This window comes from Lithobates pipiens, unplaced genomic scaffold (assembly GCF_037356315.1).
Source record: "Lithobates pipiens isolate NorthernLeopardFrog02 unplaced genomic scaffold, aLitPip1_a1.2 Scaffold_28, whole genome shotgun sequence".
Lineage (NCBI taxonomy): Eukaryota > Metazoa > Chordata > Amphibia > Anura > Ranidae > Lithobates > Lithobates pipiens.
The window spans coordinates 133,308,704-133,335,191 of record NW_027507789.1 but is presented as its reverse complement, the minus strand read 5'-3'; the positions used below and the strand labels follow the sequence as shown (position 1 = coordinate 133,335,191).

The following is a 26,488-nucleotide window of genomic DNA, read 5'->3' as shown; positions in this document are numbered from 1 at the left end:
TAATGCCGGCAGCAGTGGGAGGTGGCGTGGCATACCGCTGACTGCCCGATGGCATCTAGCCTGTAGGAAGCTGTAGTGGAACATTCCTAAAAGGAAAAAAAAAACCTTCCCACATCCTACCTGGAGCATGGGCTTGGGGGAGTGTGCAGCTTGTACACAGAGACCAGACTGACAAGCATGGAAAGGTACATGCTCTTGACAGCCACAGGTGGTGACTTTAGGCATAGCAAACATTTACTTAAAGGAGAAAACACACAAGAATTCGAAAAATTCCTTAGGAATCTCCCTTACCTTATCCAGCTGTGAGAATTCTCTCACAATGTACAAAGCAACATCTGTTCTGGAAGACCAGACAGTAACATCAGAAATAATGATTTTACAGAGGAGAAAAATACGTACCAGGCATCAACCTGATTAAGAGGCTAAGTAATCACACCAGCAACTACCTGGTCTATAGAGGCATATATGTTGGATTTATCAGAAACTAGAACCACAACAGCAGAGAAGTGTACTTATAAACATAGAAGAGATGGGGGGAGGGGAAACTTCTCTGAGGGGAGGGTCCTCCAATGCCCAATGCTTCTGCAAGGGAGAGAGAGGGGTCAGTCTCTATCTCACAACAATGGGTCTGAAGGTAGACACACTGTAAAAAAAAAAAAACGATGTTGATTACCTAAGGGTGACAATTTTCAAAGTTAAAACCTGAAAAAGGTAGATCTGGACGTAACGCATGTTTTAAGCCCTTCAGGGAAATATCCACTAGAATTCACAATGCCAGATCTCTTCACAAGAGGTTGTCTGATTTTCCGCAATGGGGATGCTATTAAAAGCCATTAGGCCAAACACAGGAGTCAATGCTCTGTGACGAGTCAGGTGTGCTTGGGCAATACTGAGAATTCAGATCCCTATCTGAATGAGGGACCATGACAAAACTAGGGAAAAAGGGGTTACGTTTCATCTGACTGGATATCTGTCACCTAATCATAAATATTCTGCATGCTTTGTGCCTTGCCAAGGAATTGAGGGTTCAGCAGTGATTTAATTTAGAGAAAAAGCATAACAATCTATGAAAATTGTAACAGCCCTATATTCCTTTCAGAATTCTAGGCAGCTACATAATGAGATAGATAATATAGATACCATAAAAAGATCCCTGGGGACAACAAAAGATAAAAAAAAACAACATTCTGAGATAAACCATCGCAACTCTAAGATAGAAACTTAAAATTTTTATCTCACACCTCTGGCTTCTCATCTCAGAAATGACTGACATTTCATTTGAGTGCCTTGAATTTTTATCTCGGAATTCCATAAAAGAGACCTATTATAAAGTGGTGAAATGAAACATTTTCAGCCTATTCATTCATGCTTATCATTTTCTCACTGTTTGCTTATTTGTAGACAGCTATTCATTTTTCTATGGATTTTACTACTATTTCTTATCAATATTATTATGGTGAAATAAATTTTCCACTTGAATTTGTGGCTTAGTGAACAATTACAGCTGATGCCAGTCCATATGCCCTTCAACACTAAGTGGGTGTTAATATTTTCTTACTAAATGCAAATTTTACTTTAAAAACAAAAGAATACTTGATATGCACATGCTAGTTCCAAGTCAGAGAGTCAATAATTATTAATATACAGTATAATTAATAAAGCAAGTATAAGAAATATGGGCCTACAGCTTGCAGTTTCAAGAACAAGTCAACCTTGGTAAGTCCTATATTTCTATCCCAGCAGGTTTCTTTGAAATTTGACAGCATGGGCCATAGGAATTGCCCAGAATCATTATTAGAAATCTGTCAAAACTTCTAAGAATAAAAACAAACAAAGTCAGAACTGTAAAAATTCTCTATATTCTTCTTTTTAGTTTTAAACCAGTTGGCTTTTCTATAGTGAACCATTTAACATATTACCTGCATTTTTTTCGTTTGAACTTGATGGTGTAAGTATATCCATGGAGGCTTATTGTCAACTTCAGCTCTGGCTGTAAAAGAAATTACATTTGGTTTTGAAATCTGACGTTTAGCAAATCCATCTGAGAAAGTCCAAAAGCATTATAACATTTCTATTAAAATATGCAGGATGTAAACATTACTTAACCTTTCTTCCCTGTGTCATTTTCAAGAACAAATATTTTATGAATGACTAAAGCTATACTACTAAAACATTGAAAAACACTCTTAAATGAACATTTGGTTAAAATAGTGAAAATAATGAAAAAGAGTATATGTATTGGATAACATAACATTATTGAATGTCTTGAGTTCATGCTCTCAGCTAATGCCGGCCATACACGGTTCAGATTTCGAAAGAATTTTCTTTCGAAAATCGTATCTAAGAATTTTCGTACGAATTTCGCACCAATAGTGGGCTGCAGCAACAGCCAATTTTCATGCGGAAATCAGATTTGGGGAATCAAACACGTTGGAAATTTTTTGAAAAACAAAAGATTTTCTAATCAATGATGGGAGAATCGTGCCAGAAATATAATAAGAAAAGGACATTTACGAGAGAGAAAAGAAGATTCCTGGCCATGAAAATTATTTTTTGTAGCAACATGAGGTGAAATTGAAGGCTTGGTTGGTCGAATTTCGAAAATCAATGGTGGCATCATCGGATCACAAAAAAAATATATTCTGATTTTGAAAAGAAAATTTGTTTGAAATTCAACCATGTATGGCCTGCATAAGGCTTAAAGCAGCTAAATTACATTGCAGGGGGTGTGCTATTATTAATTTCAAAGTTAGTCAAGTGTAAAAAAAATACATGTTCATTAACCACTTGTGGCCAAATCACGTACCTAGTACGTCATTTGGTTTTGAGGGGTTGTACCGAGGTGCTGCAGGCATCACCCCAAAATACCAATTTTATAGAGCTGACGATTGGCTTTCTTGTTATCGCAATTAGAGTGACTAATTTGCTACTTGATTGCAATTACAAGTAAAAATAAATAAAATACATTTCTAATAAAAAAATTAAAGTGTCCCTGCCCCTGCATGCTAGCACACAAAGGCAAAATACTCACATTGGACCCGTACACATGCAAACAGTGATTGTCCTAAACATGTGAAGTATCAACGTGAACGTCAGATCATGGGCAGTAATTCTAACACTAGACGTGCTCTGTAAATCTAAAGTGGTAACATGTAAAGGATTTTAAAATGTCGCCCATGGTTAGCAAAATTTACGTTATTTGTCGCTGTTGTTGCAGGCGTACGTAACTTTGAAACGTGACATGTTTTGCATCTATTTACATGGCATTACATCACCTTTTATATTTTTGAAAAAAGGTAGGTTAGGTATTGTGTAATTTTGTATTAAAATTCAAAAAATATTTTTTTCCCAAAAATTGCATTTGAAAAACCACTGCGCAAATATCGTGTGACATAAAATATTGCAAAACCCGGAGGAGCATGCACGGTAGCTTCCAAGATGGCCGCGATGGCCTGAAGCTCTGCTCCAGTCATCTTTTCCCCACCAGCATGCAGAGTACTTGTTCCTGGCCCGCTCCCACGGTAAACGATCGGGGAATACCTAGGGACCAACCTGATGTCAATGGGATCCACCCACAGGGACCTATCTCGGCACCTGGATCTAGCCTCTAGACCCCTCAGCCATCCAAGATGGCAGCCTTGGCAGCACAAGACAGAATCAGAGACAGAGGAGTCGATTGTTGATCAGAACAAGGTGGGCTCCTCGGCTCCCTCTCCATCTCATCACTGTAAGGGAATGTGTGGGCAGCTGTGACTCCATTTTAGATTCCCTTCCATTTTACACAAAGTAGAAATGAACTTGTATGTATGGGTTTTGCCATAATCAGCTTAAACTAACAGTATGCAGACTGCACACTCCCCTGCATCTATTGAATCCCTGATCGGGAGGACAGTAGACGGGCTCCTTCTCACCCCTATGCAAGACTCACTGGCTGGCCTAGATTCCTGTGCAAATGGAAATTATGACTGCCCCCTCTCCCCCACTGACTTTCCTTCCATGATGACTGCCTTCTCCCAAATGCTATCCAGAGACCTGGCACAAACTTCAGCACAGATAACTTCCTCTATCCATGCAGACCTGCAGCAACTGGGTCTTAGGATGGAAGTTATAGTAAAGAAAGCTAGCCAATCTGTTGCAAAAATTAACTAAAACTCAGAATTAACGGCCACTGGTTAACCCCAATTAAAGAGAATTCCTCCCCTATATAACCCCTCCCATATGGGAGGCACCTCAGTTTTTTTAGCCAGTGTCTATGGTGGTTGGTCACGTAAAACTTTAGCTCTGTGCAGGTTCCTGCGGGGGCCTAAGGGCTACAACAAACCGGATCCATACCTTGGGCCGATATTTGACTCCCAAGATGGTATGGTACCCGGGCCTCGTCAGCCGAAGAAACGAGGTTTGGTCTGTAAGTCCTCTCCTATTGGAAAACCAGACTTGGTGTACTGTTTATACAGAGCGCACGAACGTTTCTGGCAGAGTCTTTTACATGGTCCAGATAGGAGGCTCTTCCGAGAAAAAGCCCCAGATAAACCTGAAGGTTGGCTAACACTGCCCGCTGTGATGGGTGAAGGCTGGAATTTGTCTGTTTCAGCAATTCCTGCGGCGAGGACAGGTAAGGGAGTTAATCCTATATATGTAATTATATGATGGATTTCTTCATTTTGAGTAGTTGTATGTCTTACCTGGTTTCCACCACTAGAGGGAGTAAGAGCAGCCTGATGCATACTTACATGCCTTTCAGTACACACGCTCAGTGAAGCCTGGTTCTCCAGCTGTCTCACGTCTCCACTGCAGTCCCTGCCACAACAAGGTAACACAGGGGTCCCACGTAGTCTGGGGGTCCCATGCATCTCCGGTGGAGTTCTCCTTTCCCCCCTGGATCCCGCGGTCCTCGTGCACGCGCGCGTGGTGGGCGCGTTCCCGGCCTAATGGAGGAGGGGGGAGTGTGGTTGTGAGCCGCGCACGTCAGTGTGCATGGCGCTGTACTGCGCAGGCGCCAGGCGGCAGATTTAAAAAGTCCGGAGTGTCAGGGGGCTGTAAGTGGAGACACAGGAGCTGTGGGCAGTAAGCATCTGAGGGGATTGGATCCAGGCAAACACCTACTCAGCATCAGGTTATGCAGTTTAAGCATATATATTTATTGTGAGACTTTAAGCACAACAGTGATTGCACTTGTACTAGTACCTCTGCTTTGTAGCTTAGGACTATGTCTCCTCGTAAGAGGGTCTCAGGGGGAGGTAGCAAAGGCACTGGTAAATCACCACCTAGGTCCTGGGGTTCTAAAAGTGCCTGTAAGTTACCATCCCCCCTGCAAGACTGGAGCTAGCCTCTCAAGACGAGTCAGTGCCCCTGTCAGGTTTTGCAGCCTCTCCTAATGTCCCAGCCCCGGTTTATGTCACTGAGGACTCCCTTAGGGCTACATTGGAGGGTTTTGAAGGGAAAATAATGAATTTTATTTCTGCTTCTCTGAAAGATAGCAGGAAAAGGGGTAGATCCCCTCCCTCTGCTGAAATTCCTCTCTCAGATGATTCTTCTGAAAATTAGGAGAGATCCCTGTCTTGGGACAGGGATCTTGAGCAGTCGGATGAATCAGAGGAAGAGGAGAGAGTCCCCTCCTCCCAGAAAACAGGTGCAGTATTATACTGAATTGGTGCGTACCACATTCAGAATGCCTGCTGCTGAAGTCGCTACGTCCTCTGTTTCTTTCCTGGAGGAGAGTTTCACCAAGAAGTGGGGGGTCCCATCTGTTGATGCGGCTGTTTCTTGCGTGAATAAAAACCTGACTTGTCCCTTGGATAATGCGCAGGTATTTAAAGATCCAACTGATAAGAAGCTGGAAACCTTATTAAAAGCCTCCTTTTCCATGACTAGCGCTGTAGTGCAACCTACAGTTGCAGCCGTGGGGTTGTGACAGTTCCTCAAGGAACAGGTTAAGCAGATGCTTGGGCTCCTTCCCAGCGAGGAAGTAGAGAAGTATGCAGAAATGCCTCATATTCTGTGTTTCATGATTGATGTGATTTTGGATTCTGTCCAACAAGCATCACGTTTGTCCCTCATGTTGGTACACATGCGAAGGGCCCTATGGCTAAAGAATTGGGCAGCTGAGCTGTCATGCAAGAAGCATTTGATTGGGTTCCCGTTTACAGGGGAATGTTTGTTTGGAGAAGAAGTAGACAAATTCGTCCAAAAAATTTCAGAGGGTAAATCTACTCTCCTTCCAGTCAAAAGGAGCAAGCGTCCTTCATTCAGGCGTGCTCTCTCTCCCGGAGCATCAAGCTCTAAGCAGTGGCGATGGCCTTCTCAACCCTCCTCTACAGGGAAGGCTCAGGGCCGGGCCCAGGGGCAGAAAAAGTCTTGGGGGCGAAAGCCTGCCAAGCAGAGCCCAAAAGCTTCCTTGTGAAGGGGCGCCCCAGCTCGGCCGAGTTGGGGGAGGGCTCCTGCAGTTTGCAGGAGCCTGGTGGGAAGAGATCCGGGACAAGTGGGTGATCTTTTCGGTATCTCTGGGCTACAGGCTAGAGTTTCAGGAGATTCCACCTTCTCGCTTTCTAAGGTCAAGGATCCCCAGGGATCCAGTAAAGCAAAAACTGCTATTTCTGGCCTTAGATCACTTACTATCCCAGGGGGTGATAGTAGAAGTGGACCCAAAAGAACAGGGTTCAGGGTTTTACTCAAATCTCTTCACCGTTCCGAAGCCAAATGGAAGTGTCAGACCTATCCTAGATCTGAAGGATCTAAACCGGTTTTTACGCATCCGGTCCTTCCGAATGCAGTCAATCCGCACTGTGGTCTCCTCCCTGCAAGGGGGAGAGTTTATGGCATCAATAGATATCAAGGATGCATATCTCCATGTGCCAATTTTTCCCGCACACACCAAAAATTTCTAAGGTTCGCGGTAGAGCGGCGCCATTTTCAATTTGTGGCCTTGCCGTTCGGGCTTGCTACGGCCCCTCGAGTCTTCACAAAGATTCTGGACCCTCTCTTGGCAAACCTAAGAGCTCAGGGTATAGCCGTCATGGCTTATCTAGATGATTTGCTTCTCATGGAGAAAACAGTAGCGTTCCTGAACCACAGCGTCAGCAGAACGCTAGAACACCTGGAACGCCTAGGTTGGATCATAAACCTAGAAAAGTCATCCCTACAGCCTGCCACCAGGTTGGAATGCCTGGGTATGATCATCGACACTGCTCAGGGCAAGGTGTGTCTGGTGCGCCTAATTCTGGGCAGGAGATCTTCCCCCATTCAATTGTGCATGAGACTGTTAGGGAAAATGGTCGCCTCCTTCGAGGCCGTCCCATTCACCCAGTTCCACTCAAGGCCTCTGCAAAGATGCATCCTTGCGGCTTGGAACAGGAAGCCCCAATCCTTGGATCTTCCTATGCGTCTATCCCCAGGGACACACAGGAGTCTCATCTGGTGGTTACAAACCAAGAATTTGCTGAAGGGCAAAACTTTTCTTCCTCTTCCATGGAAGATTATCACAACAGATGCCAGCCTGACAGACTGGGGAGCAGTGTTGGAGGAGACGTGCTCGCAGGGGAAATGGTCTGCGATCGAGAAGCTATTGCCCATAATTGTCCTGGAGATCCGGGCAATTTATATGGTTCTCATAAAGTGGTCTTACAGACTACGAGGTCTCCCTGTTCGGGTTCAGTCCGACAATGCCACAGCAGTGGCTTATATCAATCACCAGGGCGGTACCAGGAGCCTTGTGGCCCAAAAAGAGGTGAATCACATACTTGTCTGGGCAGAAAAGCATGTTCCGTGTCTTTCTGCAGTCTTCATTGCAGGAGTGGAAAATTGGCAGGCGGATTTTCTGAGCCGCCAGCAGTTGTGCCCAGGAGAATGGGCTCTGCACCCTGACGTGTTTTTCGGAACATATGTCGCAGGTGGGGTACTCCAGACGTAGATCTGTTTGCATCCAGGTTCAACAGGAAACTGGACAATTTTGTGTCAAGGACAAGACATACACTTGCTCAGGGGTCAGATGCTCTGACAGTTCCCTGGGATCAGTACAATCTGATCTATGCCTTTCCCCCGAGCCCGCTTCTGTCGCGGTTCCTGGGAAGAGTCAAGAGGGAGACAAAATCGGTCCTTTTGGTGGCCCAGGCGCCCGTGGTACGCAGAGATCATGAAGTTGGCAGTAGGCAGGCCATGGATCCTCCCTCTCCGGCCAGATCTGCTCTCACAGGGTCCAATTTACCATCCTGCTTTACGCAGTCTGAATTTGACGGTTTGGCTGCTGAGACCCACATTCTGAGAGACCGTGGCCTTTCGGGGCCAGTCCTTTCTACTCTGGTCAATGCCAGAAACCCGGCCTCCAGGCTTATTTATTACAAAATCTGGAGGGCATATGTTTCCTGGTGTGAACTCAGGAAATGGCATCCTAGAAAGTATGTCATTAGCAGGATCTTGGCCTTTCTCCAGTCAGGCCTAGAAATGAATTTGGCCATAAGCACTAGGTGCAGATTTCGGCCCTGTCAGTGTTTTTTTCAGAAGCCACTTGCATCGCATTCCCTGGTGCGGGCTTTCATCCAGGGGGCCATGCGGATAAGACCGACAGTCAATCCTCCGGTATGCCCATGGGATCTGAATTTGGTTCTCTCGGCTTTGCAGGAGCAACCATTTGAGCCTTTGCATCTGGCTTCATTAGTTCTCCTGACTAAAAAATTGGTCTTCTTGGTAGCCATATCTACGGCTAGAAGAGTATCAGAGCTAGCAGCTCTTTCCAGCAAGGAGCCGTATCTAATTATTCATAAGGACCGGGTGGTCATGCGTCCCAACAGGTCCTTTCTACCTAAGGTGGTTTCGGGATTCCATTTGAATCAAGACGTAATCCTACCATCCTTTTTCCGGACCCACAGTCCGCAGAAGAAGAATCTTTGCACACTTTGGATGTGGTTAGAGCAATCAGTATATATCTTCAAGCAACTGCTCAGATAAGGAAAACTGATTGCTTGTTTATTTTGCCGGAAGGCCCTAGGAAAGGCCAGGCGGCGTCAAAATCCACTCTCTCAAGGTGGATTAGACAAGTTATTTCTCAGGCCTATAGTGTAAAGGGGAAGATTCCTCCTTTTCAAGTGAAAGCGCACTCTACTAGGGCTGTGCTTCTTGGGCAGTGCATCACCAGGCCTCCCTGGCTCAGATCTGTAAGGCTGCAACTTGGTCATCAGTCCACACATTCACCAGATTCTATCAGGTGGATGTCAGAGGGCAAGAGGATATCGCCTTCGGGCGCAGTGTACTGCAGGCTGCAGTTTAGGTCCTCCGGCCCATGGTGGTCTATAATTATGATCTGTGTCTCCCTCCCCTCAATCTGAGCATTGCTTTGGGACATCCCACTATGTAATGAAGCTCCTGTGTCCCGTGATGTATGATCAAGAAAATTGGATTTTTATATACAGCTTACCTGTAAAATCCTTTTCTTGAGAGTACATCACGGGACACAGGGCTCCCGCCCCTCTTGGGTTTTACGTGGTTTCTTATTGCTTTGCTACAAAACTGAGGTGCCTCCCATATGGGAGGGGTTATATAGGGGAGGAATTCTCCTTAATTGGGGTTAACCAGTGTCCAATCACCAGAGGTGTCTATATAACCCACTATGTAATGAGCTCCTGTGTCCCGTGATGTACTCTCAAGAAAAGGATTTTACAGGTAAGCTGTATATAAAAATCCCATTATATTTATGTTTATGTTTATGTTTCTAGTTTTTTACACAGCTTACATTTTTGTATTCCACTTTTTTTTCACAGGGAGTCTGAATATGTTCAGTGCAGCTGTGCAGCAATAGAACTCTTGGTGGCTGCAATCATTTCTGACAGGGAATTCTGTGACATCAGTTGCTTCAAATCTGACGTGGATGGATGTGTAGGATGCATGGGTGCCTGGGTTAAAAAAATCTAGGACTGGACCAGTAGGGGCAGTGAAACAAGAATGGTACCTTTGGGGTGGAGACAGCTGTCCCAGCAAGTTGCTGTGCTGCTCCGAGTAAGAGCAGACAGTAATTGTGAACAACAAAGCATTTTATGAGCCACCACCTATGTTGTACCATACTAACAATTGAAATAACAAAGATATTAGAACAACAACAAATTTAACATATAATGGGCGTTAATAATAAACAAAGAATACTAATATTTAAATCCTAAACATATTCCTTCTACATCCAAATGTGGGCAGAGAGGCATTGTACCTTAAAGTGGATGTAAACCCTCACATATACCCAATAAGCTGAAATGAATATCATTAGATGATACACAGAGATGAAATCTCCCTATATAAGTTGTACATGGATATCTATAATATATCCGATAACGGTGCACTCTATCAATTTCCCATTTTGTAGTGCACCAATGTACTAAAGTGAATACAGTGCATAAAGAAGAGGTATATATTAATCCGTGCTGTGTATAAAAGTGCCAAGTGCAATATATGGCCACAGACAAGTGCAAAAATAAAGTGCTAAGTGCTGTGCCAAACTATAATTAAATATACCTCCACAGGCTGATATAAATGCAATATATGGCCACAAGTGAATACAAAAATAAAGTGCTATGTGCTGTAGAACTATAAATATGTGCACCTCCACACACTGAAAATGTATACTCAAAAATATGAATGCAGGTTTAAGTCAATCCTGATAAATGTACAGGGTACTATATATAAGCCTGCAAAATATCCAAAACCAATTAACAAATATAAGTAAAATAATTCAAATTCATCTCAATCCAATATATTAAAATGAACAGTGTAAGTGAAAACTCTGTGAAAAAAAAAATCGGTCCATTCCCACAGATGTAGCTCTTGTCCTTTAGATGAAATGATATCCACACCACTATAGATGTTCCTATTCAGTCCTATTCAGTCTTCCTATAGATTTTCACTTATATCACCAAATACTGTGGTTCTCAATCAGGCTCATCATTTGAATATAAACATAACAGAAAAAAACATCATTGCGCAATGATCATTAACCCCGGATCATCAAACATAAGCCGATCCACTCACATCTGAAAAGAAAGTGTCAGCGCCTACGAACAATCAGCTGATCAGAGCGTTCCCAACACAGCCCGCTGTGTTCATGGAGATATCATAGAATGGTGTCACTGGCCCCTCCCGATGTGTTGCGTCACATGTCATGTGACTTTGTCCTTCCATTTCTACACTCTTTGGAAAGTGCAGATCATGTTAGAAATCGTTTTTTCCTCTTTCAGCAGTGGGTGGGGAGTCTGGACTTACACTGTGTGCGAGCTTATTGGAGGAAAAGTACACCCCCCCCCCCCCCCCCCACACACACACACTTAGGCAGAGGAATGAAGGAACTCGCAGAGCTGCAGCTCCCTGCTAATCTCCCTCTAAGTTCCCTCCCTGACACAAATTTTCAGCTACTGTTTTCTCATGTGTCAGAGAACTTGTCAGAAGTGACTCATGCTGATAACAGAGGAACAAAGCACCCGAAAGAACCAACACTTGGATCTTTGGAGACATGTAAGTAAACACTACAGATAGATGTGCTTAGGTCAAATTTCATGAATAGGGTTTACAAACATGTTAACAAAGCTGTTAACTTTTTTTTACTTTTGCACAGCATAAGAACTATAACAAAAAAAACATAAGCAGCACTTTAAAAAAAGTAGATAGCATTTAAATAGACATCATCTTCATTCTAGGGTTAGAGTGCAGAAATGAGTTAAAGAATGCATCCTTGCATAGGGGTCAGCCCAGTTCTCACAGATTTAAAGTGCTACTAAACCCAGGAGCCTGCATTCACTATATCTAGTCTCCCACAGTACACAGAACATGGACATGTCATTATTTTAGTAAATATAAACTGCTAAATACTTTTTATCTTCAACAGTATATAGCAGTCTTGTGATAAAATAATCAGGAATTACTAAACCACGATGGCTATTTATTTTCTATGAGGACTAGCCAAGCACTATACCCAATAGCATATTACTTGAAAAATATACAGACTCACCTGTTGTGAGGAGTGGTTATCCATTTAATGAACCAAAGGCGAACATTCGCCTACATCTGGTGAGTGGCCAATCTACAAGGTGGTGGTGGCACACAAGGGTGAAGTTTTGTTGCATGATTATTATAGGAATAAACAGGCGTTGGTGATCACCCACTGAGGCTATACACCTGGGACTATATATTTATGTCAATCTTTTTTTCCCTTTATTTTTCATGATGGGTTGTTATTATTAGGTCATGCACTTTATATATTGGTTTAGCCTTCTGTTTATAAATTGTGTTTCCACAAAGAGGGATTTATCGTTACTAATCTTTGTATCAGTATTTGCAAATTCACTGTTGGTATTTAGAATTTTTTTTAATAATCTTGATTTGAATACACATACATTTTTTTAAATATTGATTATATAATATTTGGCACAATAGGTATGGTTTATAGGTTTATTACAATCAGTGCAAACTGGTTGGTTGGATTCAGGAGGGGTGTTAAAGAACGGTATTTCATATTAGTGGTAAAGTATATAATTCATTTTATTGTAAGGTTGGCACAGTCCACATATACTATATATAAAATAGTTTCATAACTTCATGACTGCAGCAGACTCAATTAGAATATTATATCTGTGCGCTGGTATCTCTTTCCAGATATTTACTTTACTATATACCAATACATTTTGTTATTTGTGTTAAAGCATTCACTCATGGTCAAAGAACTGTCATTTAACCAAATCATATCTGAGAGATATTAAATCTCAGATATAGTAAACAGGGAACAGTGTCTTCCTTTGAATCTACTACAGGGCTAAGAGGACGTAAGGCTGGTGGAGAAGAGGGGTACCCAGACTCCACCTGGGGAAGAGTCCAAGATTTGACTATGCAACACTGTTTTATATACGGCTGTCATGAATCAGCAGCAGGGATGGCCAAATCTGTGTAGCTACACTTAGGAGACTGAAACCAGACTGTGAATGCTTTAAGTGAGATTTATTCACTCTGAAACATAACCCATTAAAACACCCCCAAACAGAAAGCAAAGCAAATAAAGATATATGTGGACCATTTCCCAATGACAAAAAATCTAACTAGCAACCTAACAGAGTAACAGAAAGCCCAGCTAACAAACTGACTATATACAATATATACAGAAAATGGGGAACGCAGATCAACTGGGTAAAGTGGAGATGCAGTGAACGGATTGAAAGGGGGAACCAGGACTGGGATCAGGAACAAGAGGAGCAGATAAGAGGCAGTAGGGCACAGGATGTAGGGCAGGAGCAAGATCAGGGTCAGGATCAGAATAAATGGCACGAAGTTTGGCAGCAGAAAAGCACTTAGGCCCCTTTCACATTTGCTGTCTGTTAGTCCATTTTTCATCCATCCGTTGATGGATAAAAAATGGACATCAATGCATCTCTATGGAATAACGGATGTAAATGGATGATCATCCATTTACATCAGTTTACATCCACATCCGTCATCATCCATTTTTTGAAACTGATCAAAGCTCTATTTTTCTTACGTTAAGAAAATGGATCGGACGAAAAACAGATGTAAACTGACAAATCATCAGTTTTTCATCCGTTTTTGCATTGGTAGTGGAGGTAAAAACCACTGATGAAATCTGATGAGCACTGATGAAAAACAAATGAAAAACTGATGTGCATGGATGAAAAACAGATGAAAAACTGATGGGCACTGATGAAATACTTCATCCGTTTTGATGTGACTGAACTGATGAAAGGCACGGTCCGCATGTGTGAAAGGGTCCTAAAGCAAGAGGCACTAGTGGAGGACGATCTAAATACCCTCCAAGCAGCCAGCATTGGGTGGTAAATGATTACTTGGGATATGTTGGCTCCTGGACACACACGCTGGTACAACATTTTGCTCTGTGAAGCACAGTGCCTGCCACCAGCAGGTGATCCAGGTCCTGAGAATTGCAGAGGAATGTTGTTTGCAGATATACAGTATCTGACAAAAGTGAATACACCCCTCACATTTTTGTAAATATTTTATTATATTTTTCATGTGACAACACTGAAGAAATGACACTTCGCTACAATGTAAAGTAGTGAGTGTACAGCTTGTATAACAGTGTAAATTTGCTGTCCCTTCAAAATAACTCAACACACAGTTATTAATGTCTAAACCTGGATCTTTCTTAATATCAGTTTCTTTTTATCCTTTGTACCAGTAGTCATCAACCCTGTCCTCAGGGCCCACTAACAGACCAGGTTTTATTTATTAACTTGGGGATATGCAGACTAGAATACTGCAATCACTGGGCAGCAAATGATATCACCTGTGATGTATTTTAGTTATCTTGCAAACCTGGCCTGTTAGTGGGCCCTGCGGACAGGGTTGATGACAACTGCCTGGTACAACAACACTGAGGGGGTAGTAATAGAACCCAATCAGCCTCTGCTGAAAGGGACAAGCTGGCTGGCTTTTTATAATACTGCATCTGTAATGGTATTGTCCAACCAGAAGCTATGTGTAGGGAGGTAATACCACTGAATTCCTAAACAGAGAATGTGGTGTCACCTATCTGGTTTTGCTGTCTAGCAGAAAGGTATACAGTGCCTTGCAAAAGTATTCACCCACCTTGGCTTTATACTTTTTATTACAGGCTTTAGTTCAACATTTTTATAGTCTGAATTATATGTGATGGATCACAACACAATAGTCTAAGTTGGAGAAGTAAAATTAGAAAAATATATACATAAAACAATTTTTCAGAAATAAAAAATGGATAATTGGCATGTGCGTATGGCTCTGGTGCAACCAAATACCTTCAGAAGTCACATAATTAATGAAATGATGTCCACCTGTGTGCAAACAAGTAAGGGAAAATGTTGATGAGAAGTACAAGTCAGGCTTAGGTTATAAAAAAATATCCAAATCTTTGAAGATCCCTAGGAGCACCATCAAATCAACCAAATGGAAAGAACATGGCACAACAGCAAACCTGCCAAGAGACAGCCACACACCAAAACGGGGGAAAAAGGGACCCTTTGAAAAAGTCACGTGTCTGTGACGCAACGCGTCAGGGAGGAGCCAGGTGTCACGTTCGTTGATTCCGGTCGCGGCCGAGACCGGAAGTTCCTTTTGTTCACAAGCGCGAGATTCAGAATTTTATGTAAGTGGATATTTTATGTCGTTTTATAATAAATGTACGTTACTGCACATGAGAGTCCCCTTTCTTTTCCTTATGATCGGAGATATTGGAGCATACATGTGAAGCTATACGAATCACCAAAAGGAGCCAGATCTGTATTTTCCCCCACAAGTGTGTTTGACCCTGAGGGGTCTTATATTGAGGTGAGAGGCTGGGGAAAACGGGGGGTGCACTGTCGGAGCACTGAAGGTGGATTGCCTTTTCTAATTTTCTGAAGCACGTTTGCATTGGTGTCTACACGGCAGAGTTTTTTACACACATTACCACGTTTGGATGTTTGAGCTACTGAATAGCACCGGAACATTTGTTTGAATTTTTGTATTTCTTTATGGACTCTTTTTATCAATTTTTTATTTAATGTTATTAACAATATTTTGGGGAATTTTATTGTGATATAGTCACATAGAGTTTTGCGATATTTGCACATTTCATACTATTGTAGGGTAGGGAGTTTTAGGTTTTAATTTTGGGGTTGTGCACACTAGCACTTTATTTTATAGTACAGACTTAAAGATTGTTGTTCACAATCGCAAAATATCCAACTTGAAGGAGTTGGAGCAGTTTTTCAAAGAGGAATGGGCAAAAAACCCAGTCGTAAGATGTGGCAAGCTCATAGAGACTTATCCAAAGTGACTTGGAGCTGAGGTAGCCGCAAAAGGTGGCTCTACAAAGTATTGACTTTAGGGGGGTGAATAGTTATATACATTGACTTTGTCTGTTATTTTGTCCTATTTGTTGTTTGCTTCACAATAAAAAAAATCTTCAAAGTTGTGGGCATGTTCTTTAAATTAAATGATGCAAATCCTCAAACAATCCATGTTAATTCCAGGTTGTGAGGCAACAAAACATGAAAAATGCCAAGGGGGTGAATACTTTTGCAAGGCACTGTGCATCACAAAATTGACCAAATTACTTTTGACAAGTAAGCCCATTCCTATATGTAATATTTCACTGCCTGAAGATCAGCTTTATGAATGAGCAGACGTAAGAGTGTTGTACTGTGCTAGCCATCACTCAATGCAGTAAATTAAAAACTTTCATTAATAAAACATGTTTTAATATAAAAACTTTTAAATATATTCTAAAATATGTGATAAAGAACACATATGTGCAACAGCCCCTATGCATTCCTATCTATAGCTGCATACACCCTGAATCATCAAAAGATGTAGGAATGAGTATAAACTTGCTGAAAATGAGACAAAGACTTTTATACAAATGTCATACAAAGCATTGCAATAAAATTTTCCATCAGAAATGTGAAAATATGTGTATAAAAGTGACCACAATATTTTATTGAAGAACAACTTGTATGTTTCACACAAAAAAAAACTGTTGAAAAAAATAAAGTCCAAAAGTTTACCCACTTGCCAACCGCCCTATAGCAGTTCTACTGGTACAGAGCGGCCGCACTGCGCATGATCACGTATATATATACGTGATCCTGCATTTCCAGCTACTTGGTGCGAGTGCGTACTGATAGAGGCTCGCTCCCGCTGTGATTCTACACTTCCGGAGCTGATCAGCTGCCCGCTGGCACCCTTTAATCATTCAGGACAGCGTCAGAACATCGATCTGCCTATGTAAACAAGGCAGATCACCGTTCTGTCAGAAAGGAAGGCAGCAATGCTGTGTTACTGCAAAACAGGGACATAGATCTATGCCTTCCCCTAGTACAAACATCACCCCCACTACAGTAAGACACCAGGTAGACACACAGTTAACCCCTTGATCTCCCCTGATGTTAACACCTTCCCATCCAGTGTCATTAGTACAGTGACAGTGCTTTTTTTTTAGCACCGATCACTATATTAGTGTCACTGGTCCCTACTAAAGTGTTAAAAGTGTCAGTTAGTGTCCAATTTGTCCACCACAATATTGCAGACCCACTACAAGTCACTGATTACTGCCATTACTAGTAAAAAAAAAAGAAATATCATAAATTTATCTCATAGTTTGTAGACGCTATAACTTTTGCGTAAACCAATTAATATATGCTTATTGGGATTTTTTTACCAAAAATATTTACTAGAATACATATTGCCTAAAATTGAAATTCTTTTTTTTTTTTAATGGGATATGTTTTATAGCAGAAAGGATAAATTGTTTTGTTTTTCCAATCAAAAATCTTGTTTGTTTTTTGTTGATAGCGCAAAAAATAAAAAAAACAAATACCACCAAAAGAAAGCCCTATTTGTGAAAAAAAGGCAAACAATTGTATTTGGGGACAGTGTCGCACAACTGCGTAATTGTCAGTTAAAGTAACGCAGTGCCATATCACAAAAAATGGCCTGGTCAGGAAGGGGGGTAAACCTTCCTGGAGCTGAAGTGGTTAAGTACTCCCAAGTGAAGAAAAACATAAATCCCAGCAGTGAAAACTCACACTTCTTCAATGAAAGTGTGCTCCAAGTAAGGCCCCTTTTACATGGGGCTGTCTGTTTTTACTACTTGGCTTGCTCAGCGGGGATCGCGCCATTGGTCCACGCTGAGCCGGTGATTGACAAGTCCGTCTCTGCACTCTGTGGAGGGACGGACCTGTCAGAGAGTCCGCTCTTCCCTATGAGAAGATCGGATGATTACGGACCGCCTGTCTGCTTTCATCCGATCCACCAGATGGATGGAAAATAGAATATCCACCTGTCTGGATTTTGCAGAGCAGATCAGATTGGGGCGGATCGGATGTCAGCGGACATGTCACCGATGACATCCGACGCTCCATAGAGCTGTATGGAGCGACCGGTCAGATCCGCCTGAAAAAAGTGACAGGCAGATCTGACGGGTCCGCATATGTGAAAGGGGCCTAGGAAGACACAATCCTCCAGGTAAAACAATCACCTCCAGAAACTGACCCTCAACACAAAGGTCAATTTGGCACGTTGGCAGGCACCAGGACCCAGAGAACATCTTCCATCTGATCAAGCTTGTATATGCAATTCACCAGAGGAGCCACAAGACACACCTTCAGAAACATATTACTAGATATAATTGAAAAGGATATCCACCTCTCGTTTTTACCGCAATTTTGCCACAATTTTACCACGTTTTTGCTGCGATTTTGTACAGGTCACCAATGTAAAAAGCAGAAAAACGCCTATAATCTGCCCCAAAGAAGCTCATGTTCTTTTTTGAGCTTAAGGCATTTTTCAGGAATTTTGCGTCAGGTGACAAAACACTCAGATGTGAACAGGTGCCATTGAAATGAATGGGATTTTCTTGTTTGCCGTTTTTCAGGCGTTTTATGAGCTGAAAACGCTTAGGTGTGAATGCAGCCTTAAGCTCAAAAGAACAAGAGATGCAAACTATAGTGCTCACTAGGGATGAGCCGAACACCCCCCCGGTTCGGTTCGCACCAGAACTTTCGAACGGACCCCAAATTCGAACGAACTTTAGAACCCCATTGAAGTCTATGGGACTCGAACGTTCGAAATGAAAAGTGCTAATTTTAACGGCTAATATGCAAGATACTGTCCTAAAAAGGGTTTGGGGACCTGACTCCTGCCCCAGGGGACATGGGTCAATGCCTAAAATGTTTTTAAAAATGGCCGTTTTGGCGGGAGCACTGATTTTAATGACGATTAAAGTGAAAAAAAGTGAAATATTCCTTTAAATATGGTGCCTGGGGGGTGTCTGTAGTATGCCTGTGAAGTGCCACGTGTTTCCCGTGTTTAGAACAGTCCCTGCACAAAATGACATTAAACGGAAATAACACCATTTAAAACTGCTTGCGGTTTTAATGTTATATCTGGTTCCTGCAATATGGTTGAAAATCATTGAGAAAAATGGCATGGGTAGCCCTCCCTGCCCATTACCAGCCTATTTGGGTCTTGTACGCATATTAAGGGGAACCCCGTACCCATATTAAAAAAAGGAAATGCGTGTGGCCCCCAGGCCCTATATACTCAGAACAGCAGTATACAGGCGGTGCAAACAAGACAGGGACTGTGTAGGTTTGTTGTGTTAAGTTGAATCTGTTTGTAATTTTCAACTGGTACATTTTTAAAGTGTAGCTCCAGTCAAAAAAACAATTTTTAAGCTTTTTGGAAAACATAGGGAAGGGTTATCACCCCTGTATAATTTGTTTTGTCGTCCATCTTTTTTCATCTCACTTGCTGTTGTCTCCTTCCGTTTGCAAGTAGGAGATGTTTGTAAATTGGATGTTTGAAAGTAGGGGCCTGCCCTATATGCTCTGCAGAAATGGCGGAACAAGGTGTTGGTTTTGCCACAACATTGTAAGCCCTCAAAGTGACTCTTGGTGGGCGCTGGAGCGCCCTGCTGTGAACGATTCTATCAAGAATTGTAATTACATGCCATTGTTGAACAGTGGTAGAAAAATTGACCTTTGGTGGTTGTGGTGCTGGTGCCACAACACTATAAGTCCTCACCGTTACTCTGGGTGGGCACAGGAAGGGGCCCTCCTGTGAAATATTATATCAAGAATTGTAATTACATGTCCCTGTTAAACAGGGGCAGAAAAATTTGGCCTTAGGCACTGCTGCTGGTGCCACCACACTGCAACCTCTACCATATACTCTAGTTTTATTGCAGGAATTAGCCCTGCTGCAAAGCATTGCATCAAAAATTGTACTTAAACGCCCCTGTTAAACAGGGGCAGAAAAATTTGGCCTTAGGTACTGCTGCTGGTGCCACCACACTGCAACCTCTTCCATATACTCTAGTTTTATTGCAGGAATTAGCCCTGCTGCAAAGCATTGCATCAAAAATTGTAATTAAACGCCCCTGTTGAACAGGGGCAGAAAAATTGGGTCTTAGGCACTGGTGCTGGTGCCACCACACTGCAACCTCTCCCATATACTCTTGTTTGATTGCAGGAATTAGCCCTGCTGCAAAGCATTGCATCAAAAATTGTAATTAAACGCCCCTGTTAAACAGGGGCAGAAAAATTGGGCCTTAGGCACTGGTGCTGGTGCCACCACACTGCAACCTCTCCCATATACTCTTGTTTGATTGCAGGAATTAGCCCTGCTGCAAAGCATTGCATCAAAAATTGTACTTAAACGCCCCTGTTAAACAGGGGCAGAAAAATTGGGCTGATGGCATCAACCAGAACCAGAAATGTTCTTCCAACATATCAGCGGAGGAGGAAGAGGATAGACAATCAACATAACAGGACAGTTACTCAGCATCAGCATAGGCAGTCTTGAAGGGATGTGATATTTAAAAAAAAAAATTATTCTGTTACATCAGCTTCAGGTGCTTGGTAGCTGTGGGTGATCCAAGACTGATTCATCTTGATGAAGGTCAGTCGATCAACTGATTCGGTGGACAGGCGCACCCTGTGATCGGTAACAAAGCCACCAGCAGCACTGAAGGTGCGTTCCGAAAGAACGCTGGATGCAGGACAGGCCAGTAGCTCAATTGCATACTGTGCAAGCTCTGGCCAGTGATCCATCCTCAAGACCCAGTAAGCCAGAGGATTTTCGGTGGGAAAGGTGTCCAAGTCTGACCTTGCCCCTAGGTATTCCTGCACCATGTAAATCAGACGCTGGCGATGGGTGCTGGAACCGATCATACCTTGGGGCTGCGGACTAAAAAATTGTCTGAAAGCATCAGTCAGACGGCCACCTTCTCCACCGCTCCTTCTGACCGATGCCTCAGCAACACGTTGTCCAGGACCAGGAGTTTGTAACCTCCCAGTCTCTGGGAACGCATTACACAGACCTTTCTGCAAGGCCTCCGGGAGATGTCTCATCCTCTGCTCCCTCTGCGATGGCAAGATAAGGTCGGCAACCTTACCCTTGTACCGTGGATCACGGAGAGTGGCCAGCCAGTAATGGTCCCTCTCCTTGATCCGAAGAATACGAGGATCCTTCCGCAGGCTTTGTAGGATTAGGGAGGCCATGCAGCGTAGGTTAGCTGAGGCATTCGGTCCGGAGTCCTCTGGGTCACTAAGGACACATGATCCGCAGCTACCTCCTCCCAGCCACGTACAAGTCCACGTGTTTCTTGGGACTGTAAATCATCCCTACAAGACTGCTGCTGCTGCTGCTGCTGCTGATGCTGAGTGCCAGCCTCCACCTCCATGCTGACACAATCATCCTCCTCCTCCTCTTCCTCCTCATCATCCTCTTCCTGTGTGATGGGTGGCACAGCAGGAACACTGTCTGGATAAAGGGGGCCTTGAGAGGCAAGGAAGTCCTCCTCTTCCTGCCTCTGTTCTGCCTCAAGTGCCCTCTCCATTATTCCACGCAGCGTATGCTCCAAGAGGTGGACAAGAGGTACAGTGTCACTGATGCATGCACTGTCACTGCTCACCATCCTTGTGGCCTCCTCAAACGGTGACAGGACAGTGCATGCATCCCTGATCATGCCCCACTGGCGTGGTGAGAAAAAACCGAGCTCCCCTGACCCTGTCCTGGTGCCGTAGTCGCACAGGTACTCATTGATGGCCCCCTGCTGCGTGTGCAGCCGCTGCAGCATGGCCAATGTTGAGTTCCATCTGGTGGGCATGTCACATATAAGGCGGTTCTTGGGCAGGTTCAACTCCTTTTGGAGCTCAGCCAGCCGAGCACAGGCATTAAATGATCGGCGGAAATGCACACAGACTTTCCTGGCCTGCTTCAGGACATCCTGTAAGCCGGGGTACCTGCCCAAGAACCGCTGCACCACCAGGTTAAGGACGTGAGCTACACAGGGCACATGGGTCAGTTGTCCCTGTCGGAGGGCGGAGAGGAGGTTGGTGCCATTGTCGCAAACCACCATTCCTGGCTTAAGCTGGCGTGGCGTCAACCACCTCTCGGCCTGCCCCTGCAGAGCTGACAAAACATCCGCCCCAGTGTGGCTCCTGTCCCCCAAACAAACCAGCGCAAGCACGGCATGGCATCGTTTTGCCTGCGTACTTGCGTAGCCCCTGGAACGCCTACGGAGCACCGCTGGTTCTGAGGACAGAGCACTGGAAGAGGCCATGGAGGAAGAAGAAGAGGAGGGGGTGGAGGAGAGAGGTGTGTCACAACCAATAGTAGCATTTTGGAGGCGTGGTGGCGGAACAACCTCCAACACTACTGCACCTTGTCCTGCATCCTTCCCAGCTGCCAGAAGAGTGACCCAATGGGCCGTGAAAGACAGGTAACGTCCCTGTCCATGCCTGCTGGACCATGAGTCAGCGGTAATATGCACCTTACCACTGACCGCCCTGTCCAGCGAGGCAAGGACATTGCCTTCCACATGCCGGTAGAGAGCCGGAATCGCCTTCCGTGAGAAAAAGTGGCGTTTGGGGACCTGCCACTGAGGAACCGCACATTGTACAAACTCACGAAAGGGGGCCGAGTCTACCAACTGAAAAGGCAGCAGTTGAAGTGCTAGCAATTTAGCCAAGCTAGCATTCAACCGCTGGGCATGTGGATGGCTGGGAGTGAACTTCTTTCGCCGGTCCAGCAGCTGGGGCAGGGACATTTGCCTGCTATAATCGGACGTGGGTGTACCGCTAGCAGAGTTCCCGGAAGCACTTGGCTGTGACACACCTAATTCTACACCTTCATTCCTCTCAGAGCAGGTTTCAGAGAGGACTGAAGGTCTAGTGGGGTTGGAGATGCCAGCTGATGAGGAGCAAGGAGAGGTCCGCTTTGTTCTTTGGTGTGGGTCTTTGAGGTACGCTTGCCAACGAGCTGCATGGCAGGTCAACATATGTCTGGTCAAGCATGTGGTGCCCAAGCGGTTGATGTTTTGGCCACGTGAGATACGCTCGAGACATATGTTGCAAATAGCAGCGGTGCGATCTGATGCACTCGTCTCAAAAAAGGCCCACACCAAAGAACTTTTAGAATAACGCGCAGAGGCAGCGCTCTGCACAGGCGGAGCTCTGCGGTGTGATTCAGTCGGTGTGCTGCCCCTAACCTGGCCCCCGGAGGGCATCCTGCCTCGTTGGACATGTGCCTCCTCCTCCTCCTCCTCCTCTCTCCTTCCAGGCACCCACGTGGAGTCAGTGCCCTCATCATCCCCTCCCTCTTCATCGCTGTAGCAAACCTGGCAGTATGCTGCAGCTTGTGGAACATGACTGCCAGAATGCTGTCCTTCTTGAGCATCCCCTCTCTCTGCGCTCACGCTACTGCCTTCCTCTAGCTGAGTGTCATCATCAGAGCCCACAAAACACTGGGCATCCTCCTGGAGCATGTACCCAACACTGTGCTCAAAGAGTTCAGGAGACTCCTCAGGAGGACGTGGTGGGTCTAGGGAAGGAGTCACTGATGATGACATTGAGAGGAGGGAAGACGATGCGTTGGCAGCTGCTTTGCTAGTACCCTGAGACTGGGTGAGAGAGGATGAGGAGGATGAAGAGGGCTTGGTCATCCACTCTACCAAGTCGTTGGCATGTTGCGGTTCAACATGTCCAGCTGCCGAAAAGAAGGACAAGCGTGTCCCATGGCCACGTGCTGATGACAATGCACCGCGTCCACGACCAGCACTGTTGTCTCTAGACACAGAGCCTGCTTGCCCTCTTTTATCGGCTCGCGCCTGTCTGCCTCTCCTTGTTGGCCTTCCAGACATGGTAATGGCCTGAAGGGAGTTGGGTAAAAAAGCAGTTGGGTAGTGTATATTGTGCTAGAGGCACACAACACCCACTAACTCCTGCAGATGCCTTTATTATAGAACACCAGAGATAAAGGGGTATATACAGATGTATACTGTGCTGTGCTGGAGGCACAAACAACTTCCAATAACTCCTGCAGATGGCAAGTGGTCTCAAATAGAGAAGAGCTATGTAGGTGGATATAGCGGTATGTACTGGGTACAGAGCACGCAGACAGCACGCACTATCTCCTAACACTACTGACTGCAAGCTCTATTATAAAAGATAGATCACTAGCTATATAGGTGAGGTGAATATAGCGGTGTATACTGCGGTCAGGGCACGCAGACAACAACCACTACACACAACAGCAAGATCAAAAATCGTCCGAAAACGATCGGTGTGTACTGTGTTGAAGGTACACAGAACACCCACTAACTCCAACTCCTGCAGATGCCTTTATTATAGAACACCAGAGATAAAGGGGTATATACAGATGTATACTGTGCTGTGCTGGAAGCACACACAACTTCCAATAATTCCTGCAGATGGCAAGTGGTCTCAAATAGAGAAGAGCTATGTAGGTGGATATAGCGGTATGTACTGGGTACAGAGCACGCAGACAGCACGCACTATCTCCTAACACTACTGACTGCAAGCTCTATTATAAAAGATAGATCACTAGCTATATAGGTGAGGTGAATATAGCGGTGTATACTGCGGTCAGGGCACGCAGACAACAACCACTACACAACAGCAAGATCAAAAATTGTCCGAAAACGATCGGTGTGTACTGTGTTGAAGGTACACAGAACACCCACTAACTCCTTCAGATGCCTTTATTATAGAACACCAGAGATAAAGGGGTATATACAGATGTATACTGTGCTGTGCTGGAATCACACACAACTTCCAATAACTCCTGCAGATGGCAAGTGGGCTCAAATAGAGAACAGCTATGTAGGTGGATATAGCGGTATGTACTGGGTACAGAGCACGCAGACAGCACGCACTATCTCCTAACACTACTGACTGCAAGCTCTATTATAAAAGATAGGTCACTAGCTATATAGGTGAGGTGAATATAGCGGTGTATACTGCGGTCAGGGCACGCAGACAATAACCACTACACAACAGCAAGATCGAAAATCGGCCGAAAACGATCGGTGTGTACTGTGTTGAAGGTACACAGAACACCCACTGCTTCAGACGCCAACACACTACACGAGGCCGCCGCGCTGGCGGCCTTATATAGTGTGGGGCGTGCACTACACAGCCTGAGCTATGATTGGCCACAGGCATCCTGCCTGTGGCCAATCATGGCTCTCCTCGCTGCTGGCGCTGCGATTGGCCAAGCATGCGGGGTCACAGTGCATGCTTGGCCAATCATAAGCCAGCAATGCACTGCGCCATCGCAGTGCATTGTGTGCCGTGAGCGCCACACGAATTTGACGCGAACGGACCAAAATGTTCGGACTTCGCCGAACGGACGAACAGCCAATGTTCGAGTCGAACGTATGTTCGACTCGAACAGGAAGCTCATCCCTAGTGCTCACCACAAAAAAAACACTTTATTAAAACTACAAAAATGCACTCACCTGTAAAGACAGATTTTAGATCCCTCTAGTTCGTTATTTCGGGAAAAAATTCAGAAGTTCGAAATTTGAAAATGTAAAAATTCGGAAATCCAAAAATTTGGAAATTTTTTAATTTTGAAATTCGGAATTCAGAAATTTGGATATCTGAAAATTTGTATTAAAATTTGGATTTTCAAATTCCAAAATTTTCAAATTTCCCAGTTGAGAATTTATGGATTTCCGAATTTCGGATTTTCAAATTTTGAGTTTTCGAATTCCACATTTCTGAATTCCAAATTTTAGAAATTTGAATTTTTCGGAAATTCAAAGATTCGAAAATCTGAAAAAAGAAAGAAAATCACAAAAATTTCAAATAATAAATATAAAATTATAGGTATTGGAGTTTGTGAACGTAATGAATACAAATTTATCTGAAGTTACAAATTATCCAAAATAACCACAGCCACATATAAACAAATGGAACAAACTAATAATAAAGAATAATAATAAAAAGGTTTTATTATTATTATTATTGTTATTTATTATTATTACATGAATATGTTGCATTCGTTTAGATACAGCATTCATTATTTCAGATAATTCATAACTTCAGTTAAATTCATACACGATTCTTACACTAACAGCCAAATTTGAAAGGAAATTCCAGTACCTATAATTTAATATTTATTATTAGTTAGTTATTATTATAGATTTTCAGGTTTTCATATTTTCAGATCTTTATCCTTTTGAATTTTAAGATTTTCATTCTTATTTTTGGATTTTCAAATTTTCAAATTTTTGAATTTTCAAATTTTCAAATTTTTGAATTTTCAAATGTATGAATTTTTGAATTTCCCAATTTCGAATCGTCGAACTTCCAAAATGTATGAAATGTTGAACTTCCAAAATTTTGAATTTCCAAAATTTCCAATTAACCAATTTTGAATTTCCGAAATTTCCAGTTTCCCAATTTCTGAATTTCCAAATTTCTGAATTTCCTAAAATTACAATTTATGAAATTTCCAATTTCCGGAATTTCCAATCTCTGAAATTTAGGATTTTCCAATCTCCGAAATTTTCAAACATCCGAATTTACGAATTTCAAAAATTATGAAATTTTGAAATTACGAAATTTTGAAATTTCCAAAATTTTAAATTTCCAATTTTGAATCTTCAAATTTTCTGAATTTCTGAAATGTTGAACTTCCAAAATTTAGAATTTCCGAAATTTCC

General features: G+C 43.4%; 1 protein-coding gene across 3 annotated transcripts in view; it reads right to left on the bottom strand.

Moving 5' to 3' along the window:
- CFAP97D1 (CFAP97 domain containing 1) overlaps nucleotides 1-26,488 on the bottom strand; it is a 504,236-nt gene that overhangs the window by 279,632 nt on the left and 198,116 nt on the right. For all 3 annotated transcript variants that reach the window (XM_077459589.1, XM_077459588.1, XM_077459587.1), the window contains exon 2: nucleotides 1,920-1,990. In XM_077459589.1, the coding sequence (XP_077315715.1) occupies nucleotides 1,920-1,990 (71 nt within the window). The remainder of the gene's footprint in view (nucleotides 1-1,919; nucleotides 1,991-26,488) is intronic.